This window comes from Miniopterus natalensis, chromosome 15 (assembly GCF_054644295.1).
Source record: "Miniopterus natalensis isolate mMinNat1 chromosome 15, mMinNat1.hap1, whole genome shotgun sequence".
Classification (NCBI taxonomy): Eukaryota; Metazoa; Chordata; class Mammalia; order Chiroptera; family Miniopteridae; genus Miniopterus; species Miniopterus natalensis.
Genome location: NC_142095.1, coordinates 31040657 through 31062425, shown reverse-complemented (window position 1 = coordinate 31062425; position 21769 = coordinate 31040657). Strand labels below are relative to the sequence as shown.

The following is a 21769-nucleotide window of genomic DNA, read 5'->3' as shown; positions in this document are numbered from 1 at the left end:
GAAAACATAGCATTCTTGGGGATGGGAATGAATAGGTGGAACACAGGGGATGTTTAGGGCAATGGGACTATTCTGTATGATACTGTAATGGTGGGTACCTGACATTACGCCTTTGTCAAAACCCATACAATGTGTGACACAAAAAGTAAACCCTAATATAAACTATGGAGTTTAGTTAATAATAATATATCAATATTGATTCATCAATTTGAAACAAGCTCACCACAGTAATGCAAATGTTAATAATAGGGGAAATCCAAGTTAATAATAGGGGAAATTGTGTGTTTCGGGGGTGGGGGGAAGAGAAAGGTGAAAGGGTATATGGAACTCTGTACTTTCTTAATTTTTTAATTTATCTTTATTGATGAAAGTATTACAGATGTTCCCTTTTCCCAAATTGATGCCCTCCACCCAGCATCCGCCCCAACCCCAGGCCATCCCCATACCATTGTCTGTGTCCCTGGATTATGCATTTATGCATATAAGTTCTTTGATTAATCTCTCCCCACCCTCTCCCCCACCACTCCCTTCCCTCTGAGATCCCTCAGTCTGTTCCATGCTTCTGTGTCTCTGGATGAACTCTGTACTTTCTGCTCAATTTTTATGTAAACCTAAAATCACTCAAAAAAATAGTCTATTATTATTAATCCTCACCCAAGGACATTTTCATTGATTTTTAGAGAGAGAGAGAAAGAAAGAGCGAGAGAGAAACACATAAATGTGAAAAAGAAACATCGATCAGTTGCCTCGAGCACACGCCCCAACTGGGGCTGGGGATTGAACTAGCAACCTAGGTATGTGCCCTAATAGGGAATCAAACCTGTGACCTTTCGATGTACAGGGCCAACACTCCTACCAACTGAGCCACACCAGCCAGGGTGAGTCCATTATTATTATTTTTTTTTTTTTAAATCCTCACCTGAGGATATTTTTTCCATTGCTTTTCAGAGAGTGGAAGAGAGAGAGAGAGACAGAGAAACATCGATGTGAGAGAGAGATACATCAATTGGTTGACTCCCACATGTGCCTCCACCGGGGCCGGGGATTGAGCCTGCAATCGAGGTACATGCCCTTGGCCAGAATCAAACCCCAGACCCTTCAGTCCGCAGGCCGACACTCTAACCACTGAGCCAAACTGGCTAGGGCACATTATTTTTTAAAAAATTATATTATTTTAGCTATGAAATATACAGGTACAGTTTTTTATAAGTTTCATATCGTATCTTTAAAATCACATGAATTTTTATTCTATACATTTATACATAAATGCCTATTTTAACATTAAATTTTTTCTCAAAACTTTTTAATAAAATCTATTGAAGGATATGATTTCTGTATTAAGAAGCATGGCTTTGGTTGACAGGGAGTCATTGAAGTCATGTTAAAAATGAAACAATCCCTGGCCAGTGACTCAGTTGGTTGGAGCGTCTTCCCATGCTCCAAAAACTATTGCAGGTTCAATTCCCCCTCAGGGCACTTACCTAGGTTGCTGGTTCCTTCCCTGATCAGGGCAAGTATGGGAGGCAACTGATTGATGTTTCTCATATCAATGTTTCTCTCTCTCTCTAAAATGAATAATCCTCGGTGGGGATTTAAAAAAAGTGAAACAAAACAAAATTAAATAAAATGATGAGCAATCAATTTTTCTTTCAACACAGATATTTTTTGCATTCTTATTTTTATTTCCCAGTCTTCATACAGAGGCATATCCACTACCTTTAACTCATTTAGTGAACCTTTATTTTGTCTACAATAAGCATAATGAGATATAGTTAGTAAACCAACTTTTATGGATATTACAGTTGAAACAAAAGAGGTATATTTTGATGTAAAAGTAATCTGTACTAAGAAAAATGTGAAATAAGCCTGCTGAGGAGATGGGCAGAGTAAATGGAGTGACCTGGTTTAGTTAGATTTAGATGTATTTTGAGACAAAGAATTCAGTTTAACGGTTGCACCTGTCATTGAGAGCATAAACTTTTTTCTGGATGTCATTGAGACCCAGTATGACCTTCAAGCTATCACCAGTGCACATTCCTCTTTTTGGTGTGTAGTGTTTACACTGTAACACAGATAACTTAAGGTTGTTTGGGTACTTATTTATATAGATATTCAGACATGTGAACCCAAACGGTGCCTAATGAGTCCTCTTGGAGCCACTGAAACACATTCACAGGACTAGTTTCCTCATTTGTGTTTTCAAGGCACTTTTGTTCTTCTTATGAAGACCACAACTGGAATCTTTAACCTCATGCAAAAATCAGCCTTTGAGAGTAAATTCCTTAGCTCTCTGCTTGCTGGGAAAATACAAGAGACCCATTCCCAGATACCCCTAAGAGAACAGCCCTTCCTGCATAAACCATTTTCATCAATGAGAGAATATATACAGAACAGGCTTTCTGGGCCAGTCTCAAGGTTGAATTCTCTGCTTACTGGCTTTTGGACACAGGGCAAGTCACTTTACTTCTGCAGTCCTAGCCTACTTAACTCTAAAGTGGGCATACGATCATGGGTTACATGAAGTAGAAGGTAGAATGTGTCTATTATATGGGAGGTACTTAATAAATATTAGCTTGCTTTCCTCCTTCCCTGCCTCTTCTGCTAAAATTTCATCAATTCATTTAGTTTTTAATAAATGTTTAATGTGCACCTACCATGAGCCAAGAAAGCCCTTTGCTAGGAGATGGGGATATAATTGCAGATAAGACAGATAAGCATATGATCTCAGGTGCCCTCTAATCTTTGAGCAGTTCATTTCTTTGCCTCTAATGTCAGCAATCTCAAACTCACACACCACTCTACTGGTATTTTTGACCAAGGAGTTAACATTTAAAATACTTGTGGCTTGCTTTTTTGGCATCATTTTAATAGTGAACTGGTTTCAGGTAAACCAAGTCAGACAGGTTGCCATTGCATAAAGGTTTAAAGTCTACCCACTTTAGTCACTCACATGTCCACATTAAATACTTAGAACCAAAATCTCTGAGGGTTTTATTTCACTTACTGTTACCACAAACCATATTTAGAAAAATGCATGTGGCATGTATCATCTTAAGCAGGCAATTCATGAAACGAGTCATTCTCTGGCCTTAGAACCCATATCAGTGTTTTTTACCTTTTTTTAATGTTCTTTTGTTTTCATTTTTGTTTTGTCTTGGGGGTGTTTTAAAATTAATTCTGGGCTAGATTCTCATTTTAACGTTCCCTCATTGATAATCAAATAAGTTTTCACATATCTCTAACTTCTCTGTTCTCAATATGGGGAATACTTTCTCCTCTTTAAGGAAAGCTGTATACACAGAAAACATAAGTATTTTAGTGTTTTCATAGCACAGAAGGGATCTCCTCTTTTTTAAAAGATTCATTTTGCTATTACTTTGAGAATGAAATTATTTTAATTAAAGAATAAATTTTTATATAAATTTAATATACCAACTTTTTTGTTGCACAGAAGCATTATAAACACGAATAGAGGAGTAAAATTTTCATCCTAAGAGAAAAATATTTAGGATCTCTAATTTCAAGAAAGTAAAATTGTCCCAGAACTCTGTGCTCTTTAAAAATTATTAACAGACTTGATTGATGATCTTCTATAGAAGATAATGAGAGCAGGGCTGTCTGCAGGACATTTTTATGGGTACATTGTACATATTGATACTGTTACAGGGTTCTCTACTGTGATAGCCAGTTAAGCGATGACTTCCTTCCTTTAGTAAAACATCCCTGGCAGCACTAAGAAGGTGATTATGTTCTGTTCTCTCATTGTGATGACCTAGATGAAATCACTGTACCAAACATTCTTTCCGTTCCCTTTCTACATACCTTTAGAGGATTGCTCTGTCCTCCAGGACCAACTTCATAGCTATTCCTTTTTTCCATTTCAGAAATTACCATGGTTGACACAGAGATGCCATTTTGGCCCACCAACTTTGGAATCAGCTCCGTGGACCTTTCTGTAATGGATGACCACTCCCACGCCTTTGACATCAAGCCCTTTACCACGGTTGATTTCTCCAGCATTTCTGCTCCACACTATGAAGACATTCCATTTGCAAGAGCTGACCCAATGGTTGCTGATTATAAGTATGACCTGAAGCTCCAAGAGTACCAAAGTAAGATGTTTATTTTCACTTTTTAGACTACTGAGACTATCATTGGACTAATCTCAATAACACTGGAGTAAGTGCTCCAGAGACTCAGACTCTATAGAGAAGACATTTACCATTCATTTATTCATCCATTTATTCATGAAATATTAGGTGTTTTATGATATCCCAGAAAGGAAGGCAGTATGTTAATTCCCCAAATCATTCTTTCCTTTTTTCCCTTCTTCCTTTCTCTCTTGTTTTTTCTTTTCTTGTTTCTTCTTAGGAGCGTTATCCAGCATGATATTGCCAGGTATATCTCAGGCTAAGAATCCATCGGCCAACTTTGAATTCTTTTGGCTACTTACAAGTTAATAAGAAACAGTTTACTGCCTTATCATCACCAAATTACTAAATTATAGTCCAGTTTTTTTCTAATTCTGCCATTTGAGAAACACTGAAACCTATTTTTCAGCACAAATTTAAATTTTGACAGTTTAGTTTATTGATAAATCTTCATGCCATTAACTCAATTCACATCGAAACATCAGACTCAAGAAAAACTAAAACTGCACTTTTCAAGATAAAATAAATTTCTATGATGCTATTTCCTTGATTTTTATCTCTTTGTGTACTGATATGCTGGTTTTCCAAAGCCACCACTGTGTAATTGGTAACCATTACTTGACAATAAGAACTTCCTGTATTTCTAGTTTTTTTGTTTTTTTAGATAAATAATATACTTGGTTATATTTATGTGTGTGGTTTTCAGTTAGAGCCTAATATGGAAATTTAATAGCCCTGGTCCTAACCAGCAGAAAAATAGTGCTTAATGTCCATAGGTTGTTTCACTCTCTGTCAAAGATCATTTTACAAACCACCTTTTCTGACTCAACACTGATTGTAACCTGGTCTCTTATTTTTCATGTACGTTCAAGTTGAGCTTACATTACCTTTTCATGGCAATGTTACTTCTGTGTTTCTTTTGCAAGAGTGGTTTAAAAATACTTCTAAAATGCAATATTTAAATTAAATTACACAATTTAATAATGTGAAAATGCCAAATACAGCACTTTGCATAGTAAAATAACCTTAATTGTCTCAAATACTGTATGTCGTCTGTTAAAACTTTAGTATTATGGGGTGTTGGAGGGCATAGAAAGCACAGGCTTAATTCCCTGACCTGTTTTATTTATACAGGTGAAGCTCAGAGGCGCTGTGACTTGCCTATGATTTCAAAGCCTACTTTGTCTGTGTCTTTTCATGTTCCATAGTACTTTTACACTTAAATAATAAAAAGGCGGCATTAAAGCGTACTATAGTGACTTGCCCTATTGCCTTTTTAACATTGTTTTTCATGTAATAAAGATCCACTCATATTTTTCTATTCACAGGTGCAATCAAAGTGGAGCCTGCATCCCCACCTTATTATTCTGAAAAGGCTCAGCTGTACAATAAGCCTCACGAAGAGCCTTCCAACTCCCTCATGGCAATTGAATGCCGTGTCTGTGGAGATAAAGCTTCTGGGTTTCACTATGGAGTTCATGCTTGTGAAGGGTGCAAGGTAAAAAATAATTTTTTTCTTTCTTCAAAGAACCTGTTGAAAATTTACCTATTATTTCACATCCTGTTGCAAATACATGACAAGAAATTGAGATAAAATTGTCAAACTTTTTTTTTGTAAAACCATTATTCCAATGATATGATATTTGAAAACCTAAGAAAATTAATAAAAGCAGGGCTATTTTACCTCACTTTTCTTTCTCCAAATTGGTCCTATGAGGCACTGATCTAATTTAACCCTTGTATCTTGCAGGGTTTTTTTTTAAGTGACTTGATCAAAGTATCAAGGCAAAATACTGATGAGCCAGCACAAAACCCAGATTTCCTGAATCTTTCAGTGTTGTTGTTTTTTGTTAAACAATAGATGAAAATTAAGAATGTTGTATACTAACCTTCAGTAACTTGTAAACCATCCAAATATGAATTACAGACGTCCTAGACTAAAATGCAAAGAAGGTTATGCTAACAAATCCTGGAAGAGAAAATAGACATCTACTTATTTTAAAGATGAAAATTTTAAAAATGTTAGTGGAATAATATAATTTGGCTTCTCCAAGTATAAGTTAGCAATTCTCAAAATGTGGTCTAGAGACTCCTGGGGGGGTCCCTAAAACACTTTCAAAGCACCCATGAGATTGAAATTATTTTCATAAGACTATGTTGTTATTTACCATTTTCACTATTATTTGCTCAAGAGTGTAAAGTGGAATTTCTAGAAGCTACATGACATAGAATGATAAAATAGCTCTGATAGCTAATGGAATATTTGTCTGTATGTTCTTATACATAAATATTTTTCAGTTTTAATTTTTAGTCTGATAAATATCAGTAAAGATAGCCCACATAAACTAATGCTCTGGCATCCTCAATAATTTTTAGGAGAGTAAGGGGTACTGAAACCAAAAAGTTTTAAAACCACTATTATAAGGCATTGAGGCTAAAGAAATACTCATTCTTTGCTACTTTGAAACTAAACAAAATAGCTTCCACACAATGCAGCTAAATTAGACCAGTGGCTGCCAATAATCAAAGATATCTCTTTAGCTTATCAACAATACTCAGTGATAAGCCAGGAAAGTGAAATGTGTTTGACTCACCTGTATGTATTTTCTAGAAGGTGCTTTGGTAGTTTAACATTTGCCATGTCAGTAGTAGAAACAGAATCAATAACTAGTTTGGAGCTTTTTGTACCAAACAGGACCAGATAAAGTTGGAAGAATTAAGAACTGAGTTTCATGAAAATGAACACAATAGAAATGAATAGGAATTCTCTGAACAAAAAAGTGGAGTTAGAAAACATTTCTGATTAGAATTTTTTTCAAGTGTTTCAGAAAACATATAAATATAGCAGCATTTAGTTAGCCTCAAATTGGCATATTTGCTGTTTTGAGATAGCAATCTATTTTCTGAGGATTTATGTATTCTTATGTTATTTTCCATTATCTCTTTTTGTTTGTAGGCTACAATGATTATGGAACACACACGCTTTCAACTGCATAAATAAATGAAACCAATTCTGCAGGAAATTATGCAACATAGAGAATTCCAAAAAATTATCCACATGTGGATTTTTATTGGCCCTGATAATGTATTAGGATGAAATGATTGTAACTTTGCCAAACTGCTTAGCACAATTATAAGGGCTTGGCATGCTGTTGGAATGGTTTGCAGAGAGACTGAACTGATTACATGGTGTTTTATTTGCATTACATTAAATCCAGAGCACTTCCTAGAGCACGTTGAAATCCAAATGTAGAAGCCAAAATACAATGAATGACATTAGTTGGATGTGGTCACCTTCTAAGAGCTAAAACAGGACACTGGAAATCCTCTGGTTCTTTATTTTATAGCAAAGGAAATTCAGTTCCAGAGAGGTTAAGTGACTTGTCTAAAGTCACCAGTGCCAGAACTATGTGAAGAACCTGCCTTTTCTGATACCCAGGCCAGTGCGCCTTTAGCCATATGTTGCTGCTGCAGTGTGTCACCAAGACTTAGAATTTACTTTTTTCCCCATTATCTTTTTGCAGGGTTTCTTCCGGAGAACAATCAGATTGAAGCTTATTTATGATAGGTGTGATCTTAACTGTCGGATCCACAAAAAAAGTAGAAATAAATGTCAGTACTGTCGGTTTCAGAAATGCCTTGCTGTTGGGATGTCTCATAATGGTAAGTGAACACTTAGCACCACATACTTTATTATTCTCATTATGGCTGCCAGATCAGTAGACATGAAGGCCATTGATGAAAATGTGCACGGTTTTTCCACAGAATGCCAGATTTCAGAATATTTCATACTGACAAAGCATTTCTCATTTAGGCCAGAGTTTTTAAGCTGTTATTGCGGAATCCTCTTTGTGGTTGGGCATCTGCCATGATGGGAGAAAAGACTTGAAAATCTGGGGAAGTGATGGAAGTAACTATAGTATTTTAAAACAAATGTAATAATATTTGTGATTTTTTAAATGTTGCCTTAATAGTATTAAAAACAATACTATTGTGTATCAATAGTTTCTTTCTAATTTAAATGTAAGACAATTCTGCAGATTTTTTGATATGGAACTTTAGGTGACTTACTGGAATTTAGCTTTATACATATTTTTTCTCTTCACTATGCAAAGATGAGTATAGGTATAGCAGTAGCCTTGACTTTGAGCAGCATACAAACTTGTGGATAAAGAAATATTTTAAAGTTCCATAAAACTTCAGTGTCTGTAGGAACTAAGAGAATAAAACTTTCTAGTTTTTAAACCTTTATCAAAAACCACTCTTACAGTTTGGAATGTCGACCTAAGGGGAATAATGTAGAAGACCTGAGAAGACCCATGTTTTCATGAACTGTAGAACTAACTCAGTAAAATCATGGAAGATAGGCCTGTTTGAAGAGATAGTTTTGTTTTTGTTTTTTAATTTTTTAAAATATATATATTTTTTATTGATTTCAGAGAGAGGAAAGGAGAGGGGGAGAGAGAGAAACATCAGTGATGAGAGAGTCACTGATCGGCTGCCTAGCCCACAACCCGGGCATGTGCCCTGACTGGGAATCGAACCCCCATCGCCTGGATCCTAGGTCGACGCTCAACCGCTGAGCCACACCCAGCCGGGCAAGAGATAGTTCTTGATTTCTGTTTAGCTCTGACTGATTAACTAGCTCACAAAACAAATTTTGATGTAATGATGTTATATTTTTCAAGTATTAGTCAGTTCTTTAAATACTCATTATGAGCTCAAGAAATTTTAAATGCCAAAGTCATCAAATTAAATCCAAAGTCTCATTCCATTGGATATCCTGTTTTTTTTCTTTTGCCTTCATCTTTCTCAAAACTGATCTGGTAAGAGGATAACCTTTAAGTCAGTCTTCATTTGTAAGGACTCCAAAGCATCTGTGAAAATTAAATTTTTGCTCCATCATGCTGATGTTTGGTTTTCACAGTGGAAATCATCAAGATATTTGTGAATCACTAATTGGTTGATAACTTACCCTTTAAAAATAGTTTACAAAATTATGTTTTTATCATTAATATGGGTTATTTCATTTAAAGGCAAGAATGTATTATGAATAGATCTATAGTAGACAGGAAGGAAATTTGGTCTAACTTTTCTCAACAGTTAGTTACATCTGCCGTGTAGCAGTGTACAACTGCAGTCATTGATTGCCAAATAATTTGCTGTTTTAATTCCATCTATTTCCTTTTTATTTCATACCTCATAAAATATAAGGGCATGTTTTTAAGTCAAGGGTTAGATTTTAGGTGATGCAATCAAGTTGCAATAAACTTAATTTATCTTTATGAAGAAATCTTTGATTTGAGGTCATTATCTATAAGACTGCCTAGGAAAGCATGCCAGCTCTGCTTTTAATGCTATTTCTTTTTTGTCCTTTAAAAAATTGTCACTTCACACATTGATGTAAAACATATTTCCTGTGGCTTGTACATATTCATGTAAAATATATCTCCAATTTCTTATTGTTTATAGGCAAATAATATTTAAAGCCCAACCTATCTATGTGTTATTGAGGGTATAATTTTCTCTTCCCAGAAAAGTTAAAGAAAGCTATCATGGACTGAATAAGGTCATCTTTGGACATCATGTGACTGTTAAAACAAAAAGGAATTAACTATCATGGCACCAAAAGCTTATGCAGTTCAACACTTACAAGATTGCAAACATGACTAAGAAAATCCCTTCCCAGAGGTTTTATCATAATGTATTTGCTTCACAGAGAAGAAAACATTCATTTGATCTACACATAAGAATGGAAACTCAACAACTAGATTTTGATTAGTTTTGTCTGTTTTCCTGATGAAGGAAACATTTTCAAATACAAAGTTTTATAGATCTTAGTAACTATTTAAAATTCATCGCTTTGGCCAATGTGAGGCCAACAGTAATGAGGTTTCCATTCATATAAAATGCGTTTTTATTATTGTTTTATGTGAATGGACCTCAACATAATAACCCACCAACTTATCAAAAGAGGTTCCTAGTGTTATACAAAAATCAGCACCTCACTGTTTTCAGAATGCACAAGAAGAGATGAACATCCCCCAAAGTAAAGTTGCTCCAGTCTGTGTTACTTTTATTTTTGCTCTTTGGTCTCTGTTTGGTCAGTCCACATTAGCTACCCACCCCCAGCTTCGAAGGAGGCTTCTGAAGTAACCTTCAAGGAACCGTAAGGGTCCTGGGGAGTATTGCTGGAAAATCACTGGAGTCGGCAATTGCTAAGTTTCTTCAGCTTTGAAAATTCTATGATACTACATGAGTCAAGCAACCTACCTCACTGAATTTTTCACTTTTCAACCAGCTGTTCTGTATCTTACAGACCGTGTTACAGTCTTCCCAAATATTTAGGTAACTGGTACCTGTCAGTTGCCTGAATTTAAAAGTTTCCACCTATATGCTTTGGTACCATAACAATATAATTTGTATGCCTGAATCAGGTCTTCTGTATGTTCTGATCAATTGCTCAGTAACTTAGGGCAGTACGTTTGATGATCGCGTAATGATGTAGCCACAGAGTACGCATCCAAAGCAGTCCGGGCTAAGGAACATATAAATGGTATTGTTGGGTAATGGTATCTGATTTCATCTGAAAATAGCACTTGTATTTTGATCAAAGAAGGACGTGATTTCAGCATTTTTCCAATTGGAAACTTAGTTTTTTCTCAAATATCTATTTTCAGCAGTGGATAGAAAAAGCACCCAGTTGTTAAGCTGATGTGCTTTGGGAACAAATTTTTTGGATAAATCCATATTGCTATGATTTTGGTCATTTAATAATCCATCATTTGTAGACCAATCCTGCTGATTGATCCAAAGTCCTCCTGAGTCAGTTCCTCAAAGTTCTCAAGCATAGTCAGTTCAATTCCCTGTCCAGACACCTTTAGAGGAAGGCTCCAAATGCAAGTAAAGCAGAAATAAAGAGCCAACTTCCTGGGCTACCCAGAATTAACTTACTAAGGGATTATTGATCAACTACTATTTGTTTTACACTTTGAATTAGTGAAACTGGTATCTACAGAATCGTGATAAAAATACTCTCCTAAATTAATGTTCCTTCTTCAGTCAAATGGGCACTCACACACATTTGTATAGATTTTCAAAGTATAATTTTTGTTTTCAAGTCCTGCTGTCAAAATCTCTGACAATCTTATTTTTAAATGTGCTCTTTATTTTTAATGAGATAATTTCATCATTAAGAATTTTAACTAGTCAATATTTCATATTCAGAGCTGCTTTTTATGTATGAAGTAAATAATAAAATACATACTAAGTGTTGGCTCTGCATTTAAAAAATAATCTGCTATAAAAAAGAATTATCTTATGTTACATATGAGTCATTCAACTAGGTTTTTCACTATACCATTGAGATTTGAATAAAAATTATGCTTTGCATAAATATAAAAATTAGTGAAACCTTATCTTTGCTGATTAGGAAGTCCTGTTATATAAATGATGGGTTTTTCTTTTTTTCTTTTTTTTTAAAAAAAAGCTGACAACTTAAAAATAATTTCTCGGTGGCTTCATAAAAATTTAGAAAAGTGGTTTCACGAATTTTTGTGGCACTCAGCATTTTTAAGGTAGTTCCCTCCTTCCTTGTAAATAGAAGCTGTAGTGTATATTGCAAAAAAGAAAAGCCTCAATGGCAAATAAATTTAAATTTCAACATGTTACCCTTTTTTTCTTTAGTCGTCTTTGTGGTATAAAGGAAAATTACCCAAATGTTAACTTTTAGGAAAATATAACAGTAAAATGTCCTAATGCACATGGCAGCTACATTACCCAAACCTGCATGGTCTTCGTGATTGCCAAATCTGGCCTCCACCACCTTATCCCACTGCTCCTCTTTTCCACTTATATTTCAGGCAAACTGTGTTCTTTACTGTTCCTGGAAAGTGCTTGTGGCCCTCTGTGTGTTATGTCTTTCAATTCCCTGTCAAAATTCTACCTGGCATTCAAGGCCCAGTTCAAATGGCTTCTCTTCCATAAGACTTTTAATTCCCCATTCTTCCTCTTTTGTTTTATACCTTTCCCTGACACCACTTTGTGTCTTATAAAGCAAGGGAATAGTCATATCTATATTACCAAAAACCAAACTCCTATAGAGAGCAGTGAAAGGGATAAATGGACGGGGTGCAAATCAGGGAAGTTTGTCAGAACACCAATGCAGTATTATGAACTTGGACATTTAGGATGGGTGAGAAGAAATGGAATTCAGAGAAACATCAGAGCAATGACCAATGAATACAAGTGTATGCAGGGAGAGAGGTTGTCAAGATTATTCGCGATATCTACTTTGGGGGATAGAATGAATTAACCAAGAAAGGAAAACAGGAAGATGAGACAGGAGGGAGAAAATGAAAAGTCTGTTTTATGTTGTAGTTGAAGCGCTTATACAATGTCCAGCATTCATGTATCTGGGAAGAAGTGAAAAATAAGGATCCAAATCTCAGGGAAGAGAAGGAAGGAGTCATTGGCACATTTTGTGAGTTAGAGAGAAGATCAGACTAGGAAGAACAGATTATAAGTGAAGGAAAGAGATCTGGGAAATAGCAGGCAGAAAGAGGAGAACCAGAAAAGCAGAAATCAGCGTGAGAAATTTTTAAAATAAGAGGGTGGAGAATATCTTCACTATTAAAGGCTGGGAATCAGATTGTTGGAGAGCACAGATAGAAGGAGAACTTAGAAGAGGCCCCTAGATCTGTGAAAAAATAATTAGGGACTTTTAAGAGCAAAGTTTTGGTAAATTTAAATAAGGCGAAAGTTCAATTGCAGTGGGTTGGGAAGTAAATAAATAGCAAGTTACAAATGCAGATGGGGAAGGAAGACTACTCTTTCAATAACTTCAGTGGTGGAGGAATAATAGCATAAAAGGGGTACTCTAGGGTCAGAACCTTAAACATCTGCTTACGTGGAAAGGAAGGAGCTAGTAAAGAGGGGTACATGAGAGAAAGAATAATCTGTGTATATTTAGGATCTCCTCTACTAGACATGTCCTTTTCATTCTTGGGCCTCCCCGCTTCCAGTCTGTCCAGCACAGTGTCTTGCATCAAACAGGTATTCAGTGAATGAATTAAATGATGTCAAGTAAGACAAGGGAATCAGAGATTAAATCAGAAGGTAAAACAGTAGTATTTTGTTCAGCTCTACTTTGGAAAGAAACCTAGGCAAATGTTAAATGTTCTCTACAAATAGTTTGAAAAATGTTCCCCCCACATAAAAATAACTTAATACTGGTGTTCAAGCTGCTCCTTGTTTTACTTTAGAAGAGCTAGAAAATTATAGTTATTAGATTGCCAAACTCTGCAAAACCTCAAAAGGCACAAGGTGTGTGTTTTTGCCCCCCTCAAGAAAAAGAGGTGGAAAAACATAACTTACCTGGCAATAGCTATAAGAAAAGCAATAATGTTGTGTAAGTCTTATTTACATGATAAGGCTTTTGCAAAATAAACATGTTAAAAGTGGGGAGCCCTAGCCGGTTTTGCTCAGTGGTTAGAGCATCAGCCCTGGGACTGAAGGGTCTTGGGTTCCATTTCAGTCAAGAACACGTACCTCAGCTGCAGGCTCCGTCCCCAGCCCTGGTTGAGAGGCAACCAACCAGTGTGTCTCTCTCACATCAGTGTCTCTCTCTCTCTCTCTCTCCCCCTTCCATTCTCTCTGAAAAGCAATGGAAAAAATACCTTTGGGTGAGGATTGAAAAAAAAAAAAAAAGTGGGGAAACTGACCATGAGACATAACCTTACTAATAATCCTCAAAGCCTGGTATCATTGCAAATTCACCCTAGATGTGGAAAGACAAAAATATTTTTAATGAAACTTAGTTCATTCTTTTATCTTTTTTTTATTTAAAAATCTGCTTTAATTTATCTTTGTAATTAAGTAGCATTTGTCATTGATGCTCCTACAATTAGGTAGGTGTTTTTAGAATGTCATTAATTGTCATTAGGAAACATTAATTGTTTCAAAGATTCAAAAAGCAGGATATCTAAATATCTCATGTGCTTGGAGTTTGTGTGTTCAGTTAATCACTACTAAATTCACAATGATGAATCTGTCATATGCTAGTAGTGAGCTCCATTCAGTTCAGTAAAATTTATTTATTACATAAAGGTATGCTAATATACTTTCACCAGAAATTAATGAGTCTCTACCAAACCTGTTCTTCCTGAAGGGTGTGTAGTGATTCTGATATTGACAATTTTTTTTAAAAAGTAAGATACATGAATTCTCTGTAAATGATTAATTATCCCAGAAATGACACTGAATGTAGTATCCTGGATGTTGCTTTATATGATATATGCTAGATCTGTAGAACAGACAGGATGTATCTTTTTTTCTTTTTTTGGGGCCTCAAAGACTAGACAAATACTGCTTTAAAAAAGAGAAAGTATAGCATGTTCCCCAGTTCTGTGTCATCAAGGATTACAGAATTTTATAGCTAAATTTAGAGCTAAAGGAAGGGGTTTTTAGAGATCTTTTTGGTTCCTCATTCTATAGCTAAAGCAATTGAAGACCAGAGGAGTTAAGCCACGCAGATAGGTCTTCACTACCTGAAACTAGAAAGTAGATGTCCTGAGTACCTCATGTCCCCTGTTAACTCCATTGCCTTCCAGAGAGGCCAAAAGTTCTTGCTCAGTAACTTATGGAGCATTTTCTTTCTCTCTCCTTTTTTTTTTTTTAAATGTTTTTATTGGTTTTTAGAGAGAGAAAACATAGTTGTGAGAGAGAAATATCGATCAGCTGCCTCCTGCACATCCCCTACTGGGATTGAGCCCGCAACCTGAACACGTGCCCTGACCCGAAATGGAAACCAGCAACCCTTCGGTGCACAAGTTGTTGCCCAACTCACTGAGCCACACCAGCCAGGACTCCTTCTCTTTTAAGATTAATCAGCATTGGTAGAAGATTTGGAAAAATGGTTGTATATGGGCACATCAGCCTTTATATTTCTGGTCCCCAGTCTAGAACTTCCATCTTCTATTTCTAAACTTTAACTTTAGTCTTATGGAAAACAGCAGTCCAAAGAGATAATTCCTTCCTCATCTTGGTTCTCAGATTCTCCACCCAATGGACAAATGTTCGAGAATTACTTCACTAAAAAAAATCATTCCCTAAACAATTTAAAAAAAGAGAGATAGAGATGGATGGATGGATGGATGGATAGACAGAGGGATTAGATTTTCAAGGTTTGTTCTTTACCTGTGTGAAAGGATCTGGGTTAGTGTGCCATGGCTATCATTCTGCTCTATAGCCCACAGCAACCACAGTTGCCCTAGACCATTTTATCCACAAATAATAAAAGCTGCATTTATTAAGCATTACTAAGTGCCAGGCACTGTGCTAAAAACACTTTCTGTGCCTTATATCATCACGTCACATGAGGTAGGTAGGTATTATTAATAGGACTCAAAAGCAACAAAATAGCCCTGGCCGGTGTGGCTCAGGTGGTTGGGTGTCATCCCCTGCAACCAAAGGTCACAGATTCGATCTTGTCAGAGGTGTGTACAGGAAGCCATGGATCAGTGTTTCTCTAGCACATAGGTGTTTCTCTTTCTTTTCTTCTCCCTTCCTCTCTCTCTAAAAAAATCAATAAAAACATATATATATTTTTAAAAAGCAACACAGTAAGATCAGCTTTTTCTCCCTTAAAAATACATACAAATAAAAATTTGTACTTACCACTTCAGATTTCCATGTTTTGTACAAATTTAGTCCCACCCAATGAAATATAATTTTTGTCTCTTTTGTTGAACCTGCAGTATGTAAAAATGGTAAAATCACCTATATAGTTAGTCACACTGATAGTTCATTGAACTTAATTTGCAGCATGAGGATTTAATGATACAGAAAATTTGTTTATAAGATTCAGCCTTTGGGGGGAACTTCAACTTACAAAAATTCACATTTTATTTACTTTTAAAATTTTATTTTTATTGAATTTATTGGGGTGACATTGGTTAATAAAATTATATAGGTTTCAGGTATACATTTCTATAATACATCATATGTATATTGTATTGTGTGTTCACTACCCAAAGTCAAGTCTCCTTTCATCACCATTTATCCTGTTTACCTTCTTTTACCTCTCCCAACCCCCTTTTCCTCTGGTAATTACCGTACTGTTATCAGTGTCTAGGAGTTTTTGTTTTGTTTTGTTTTGTTTTGTTCTTGCTTAATCTCTTTACCTTTTTCACCCAACCCCCCAACCCTCCTTCCTTCTGACAGCTGTCAGTCTGTTCTCTCTGTCTATGAGTCTGTTTCTATTTTGTTTGTTAGTTCATTTTATTCATTAGATTCCACATATAAGTGAAATCATATAGTACTTGTCTTTGACAGGCTTATTTCACTTAGCATAATACTCTCCAGGTCCTCCATGCTGTTGCAAAAAGGTAAAATTTCCTTCTTTTTTACAGCTGAGTAGTATTCTATTGTGTAAATGTACCCCAGCTTTTTAATCTACTCATCTACTGATAGGCACTTGGGCTGCTTCCAGATCTTGGCTTTTGTAAATAATGCAGTGAGCATAAGGATGGAAAAATTCACAGTTTCTTCAGATTGTAGCAAAAGCTTTCACTTTAATATCTCCTAATTCTAAAATGATTTTTTAAGTTATTTTTGGCTGTTTTGTTAGGTTATGGAAAAGCAGGACTAGCAAATGTAATAAGTGACTGTCTGGCTGTTTATTTTAAATTAACTTTTTGGATTACCTATTGGGAAAGAAGTGCTTTCCTAGACATGTAAAGTTTTGTGTATATACGTATATAGTTTATTGCCTATGAAAATGTAACCAAAGCCTAGAACAATGTCTGGCACACAATAGACATTCAATACTTATTCATTGAGTGAAGAGACAGTATTGTGTGCTCTGTTAAATAACTAAAGTTAAAGAGCAAAAGATTGTTGGTGATTCTGGCCTCCTCTATTTCATTATGTAACTGATTTTTCTCCAAGTTTTACACCAAAATTTCTTCTTCTTTTAATATGCCATAATTCTTACTGGGTGCTTTCGTTCATGATCACTTTTCCAAACTTCCCAATGTAATACTGCCTCATTTTATCTTTCCAAACCTGATCTTTTGGAGTTTAATTCATACCTACTATGTGTATTTTGTTGCACCCAGAAGCAAAGATAAGAAAACCTAGTGCTGCCCGGCCGGGCGTGGCTCAGAGGTTGAGCATCGGCCTAGGATCCAGGCGGTCGGGGTTCGATTCCCTGTCAGGGCACATGCCAGGGTTGCGGGCTCGATCCCCAATCGGGGGCGTGCTAGAGGCAGCTGATCAGTGACTCTCTCATCATTGACGTTTCTATCTCTCTCTCCCCCTCTCCTTTCCTCTCTCTGAAATCAATAAAGATATATTTAAAAAAAGAAAAAAAAAGAAAACCTAGTGCTGCCCAGCCGGGCGTGGCTCAGCGGTTGAGCATCGACCTGGGATCCAGGAGACGGGGGTTCGATTCCCGATCAGGGCACATGCCTGGGTTGCAGGCTGCAGCCGATCAATGACTCTTTCATCATTGATGTTTGTATCTCTCTCTCTCCCTCTCCCTTCTTCTCTCTGAAATCAATAAAGATATATTTTTTAAAAAAACAAACAAAAACCTAGTGCTTATATAGTTTGTGTTCTAGTAGAATAACCAACATAAACCAAAACAGTAGTATAGTACTAGTTTGACACGTGAGCTAATATATGCACTCAACAGGAGCCCATTATTTAGGAAGCTTTTTCTAAACTGTTTGAAACCCCAAGTTTTTGATACACTTCTCATTGAGTTTAAGGATGGCATATTAAAATCTCCTATGGAAGATACATAATTTTAGAAGTTAACAAGTGATTATAATGTGCTCTGCCTCCCCTCTGCTACCCACTGTTAACTGAGAGCTACTGATGACCAAGGAATAAACAGTACGAGGAAGCAAATGATTGAACTGGCTTCACAGAGAAGGATTTTGAAGGAATCTGCTATCTCATTTTTGTGTGTGGAGGGAGTCCACCTTATTTCAAAATACGTTATACAAGGACTTAACAAGTGCCAGACATTATATTAAATGCTGAGGATAAAATAATGAGCAAGATTCCTGTCTTTGTGGAGATTATATAGCAAGAGAGAAAAGAAATCATTATAGATAAGATCAGGCCAGAGGGTTGGGGAGACTGAGATAAGAATGTGAGCACCGTTCGTTGCCCATCCCTGTGGAACTGAAAAGGAAGAGAATGGGGAAGAGGGAGTAGAGAGGGACCAGAAAATATGGCAGTTTGAAGGGGTCATGTGCAGAGAGTATATTTACCAAATGGATACAGGCTAATTTAATTTAAAGGACTCTCAACTGAGAGGTAAGATTCTCTTCTAATTTAGAGGTCCCTAAGGAGGCCCCCTACAACACAATAGTTGTATTAGTTGGTTATAAAACTTAGTTAGGGTCAACTGAAATGAACTTATGAATTTGAGGCTAAAGGGTGCAAAGCAATCTCCTCTCTAGCAAATCCAAATAAAAGTCACTAAGTACTCAGATGGAAATGTGCTCATGTGCTTTTATGTCTGTGGTAGAAATGCTACCTTTAGCATAATAACATATAGCAAGGCACCATCCATTTATGCATTCCTTTATTCAACAACCATTGACTGAGCACCAATAAGTGCTAGAGATATAAATTAACATGACAGTCTCTGCCCTCAAGGAGCTGATAGTCTAGGGAAGGAGACTGCCATGAAAACACATCTCTATGATACCATATGATAAGTGTTACAGTAGAGCTATGCACAGAGTAATATTGGATATGATATCCAAATGTCCATATTATGGGAAAATGCGGAGTCCAAAGTATGGCCCCAAAGTAGCATTAGTCAAAATAGTATTTTGCATATGATCCAGCTATTCCACCTCTAGGTATTTATCTAAAGGAAACAAAAACAGGAATTCAAAAAGGTATCTGCACCCCCATGTTCATTGCAGCATTACTTATAGTAGCCAAGACATGGAAACAACCTAAGTGTCCATGTATGGATGAAAGGAAATGTGGTATATACACAAAATGGATCATTATTCAGCCATATAAGAAGGAAATCTTGCTATTTGTGACAATATGGATGGACCTTGAAGGCATTATGCTAAGTGAAATAAGCCAGACAGAGGAAGACAAATACCACATCGTCGTACTTATATGTGAAACATAGACAGCAGCAAAACCTAACTTATAGCTACAAAGAACAGACTGGTGGTTACCAGAAGCAGGGGACAAGGCGGCAAAATGGGTGAAGGGGGTCAAAAGGTACAAACTCCAAGTTGTAAGATAAATAAGATCTGGAGATGTAATGTACAGCATGGTGACTATAGTTAATAATACTGTATTGCATATTTGAAAGTTGCTAAGAGACTAGATTTTAAAGGTTTCTGTCACAAGAAAAAATATGTGTAACTATGCCTTGTGATGGATATTATTGTGGTGATCATTTCACAATACATACAAACACTGAATCATTATCTTATACACCTGAAACTAATATATTGTTATATGTCAATTATAGTCTCAATTTTTTTAAAAATTTAAAGCCTTAAAGAAAACAGCACCTGGAATGAGGTGTGATAACTAGCTTAAAAAATTAAGTAGTTAATAATAATATTTTTCAGATAGTATTGGTAGGGAGGAAGAAAAACATATTTGAGTTGAAAGAATTTCAAACAGATACTATCCCCCAAGCTAGGACTTACAAACCTTTCTTAACTGTTCCTTTTTGCCTTTCTTTAGTTTTCTTCTTTTTTTCACTCTTCTAACCCCACAGGAAGCCAAATGTTAAGGAAATTGTCTTTTTGACAAACGTCATTAAGTGGTAATTCTGAACAGTCAAGGAGATAATTATGGCTTCTCTCCACTAAATATAAAAGTACTCTCTGGCCTAATAACATGAAAGAAAGCACCATCCATATTTCTTTATAACAGGGACAAAACAGATAGTACAGACTCCCTGTGAACAAAACCTACGTCTGTACAACTTTGAATTCTGCACAGTTCCTTCCTTTCATTTGGAAAACACGTTGATCCTTTTAGCACCTGACTTTATGTCAAGTGCTGGAGATACAAAGATGAAAAAGACATTGCCCTTGGCCTTCAGGATATTGTTCTAGAGTGGGACAAATAGACATGTAAAATAAATAATGAAAGTACAGTGTGAAATTGCTATCATTGAAGTATGCACGAAGGGCTGTTGGAGTACAGGGGAAGGAATAATGAACTCTGCTTGAAGAAATCAGAGAAAGCCTCACAAAGAAAGTGACATTTGAATTGGGTCTTGAGGGATGAGTAGGAGCTTGCTGTCAGTTATTTTTCAGTAAATATACTTTTCTTTCTTTGCTAAACCCTTAGATTCTTTCACCTTCCCGGCAAGATTGTGCATTACTTTTTCAAATTAAAGTTAACAGTTTAATTTTTCCTGGTAGCCTGTGCTATTGCTGTGAAATAAAAACATGAGCAAAGTTATTGATAGAAACCAAGACTTGAGATTGATGGAGGGGAGAAGGGGCTTTTACCCTGTGGCCACTAGGGCTGTGGGAAAACAGTGTGCATTAGAGCAGCAGTATTTCAATTATTCATTCTGTTGTTTCTCTTCCCCTATAGCCATCAGGTTTGGGCGGATGCCACAGGCAGAGAAGGAGAAGCTGTTGGCGGAGATCTCCAGTGATATCGACCAGCTGAACCCAGAGTCTGCTGATCTCCGGGCCCTGGCAAAACATTTGTATGACTCATACATAAAGTCCTTCCCGCTGACCAAAGCAAAGGCGAGGGCCATCTTAACAGGAAAGACAACAGATAAATCAGTTAGTCTTCTTCTACCGTCTTCATTCGGGGTGGCTGGGTGGTGGTTGTTGTTGTTGTTGTTTCCTTGGAGGAAATGATTAACCATGTTACACACACACATGCAGAGTACTGTTCAGCTGTTGGCTCTTACATGTTGCAGGATGAACCTGAAGCACAGGAAAGGAAATGTGTTCAGATAGGATAAGTAAACATTATTTTGAAAAGAGAAAAAGTCCTTCAAGTTGTACTAAATTCTTTGAGAACAGTTTAAAAATATGTGAGTCAGCTTAACTTCAGTGAACGAACTCAAGCCCCATTCATTCCACCACCTTCTTTCAGGATTCAGCTACATTCATTCACACAGCTCTGCTTTCCTGACCTAGATTTTGAAAAGGTATTCAGTCTCATTTTACCTTTTAGGAAAACCGTTAGTTACTTCTTATGAAGTTCCACATTGGGCAGAAAAATACATTCCAGATAGTATATTACCTTTCTTTCCTTGTAGCACTCTATTAATAATTCCAGGATAGCTGAAAGCTTTTTCCTTTAATTACGTGTATGAATTTTATCTTCTGTGAGGCTCTGAGCTGCCTGGGCTACGCTAGTGGGAGAATCTAGTGGATTCTGAAACATCTGCAAGCTCATTGATTACCACTGTTTAGAAAAACCAGAATGGATTATAATTGTTATTGAGTCAAATTTTCCAAAAAGCAGAACTCTTCCCTGATAAGCTAAGAAAGCAACATGGAATCACATTAAAACAAAATACAACTATGCCTGAGTTCTACTCCCAACTCTGCCATCAGCTTGCAGATGGATCTTATCTGTGT

General features: G+C 36.3%; 1 protein-coding gene across 1 annotated transcript in view; it reads left to right on the top strand.

Moving 5' to 3' along the window:
- Positions 1–3886: 3886 nt before the first annotated feature.
- The window catches only part of PPARG (peroxisome proliferator activated receptor gamma), a 44225-nt gene continuing 26342 nt past the window's right edge, over positions 3887–21769 (top strand). Inside the window, exons 1-4 of the mRNA XM_016209967.2 lie at positions 3887–4112; positions 5480–5649; positions 7676–7814; positions 20760–20959. Of these exons, the coding sequence (XP_016065453.2) occupies positions 3893–4112; positions 5480–5649; positions 7676–7814; positions 20760–20959 (729 nt within the window). The 5' untranslated portion in view covers positions 3887–3892. The remainder of the gene's footprint in view (positions 4113–5479; positions 5650–7675; positions 7815–20759; positions 20960–21769) is intronic.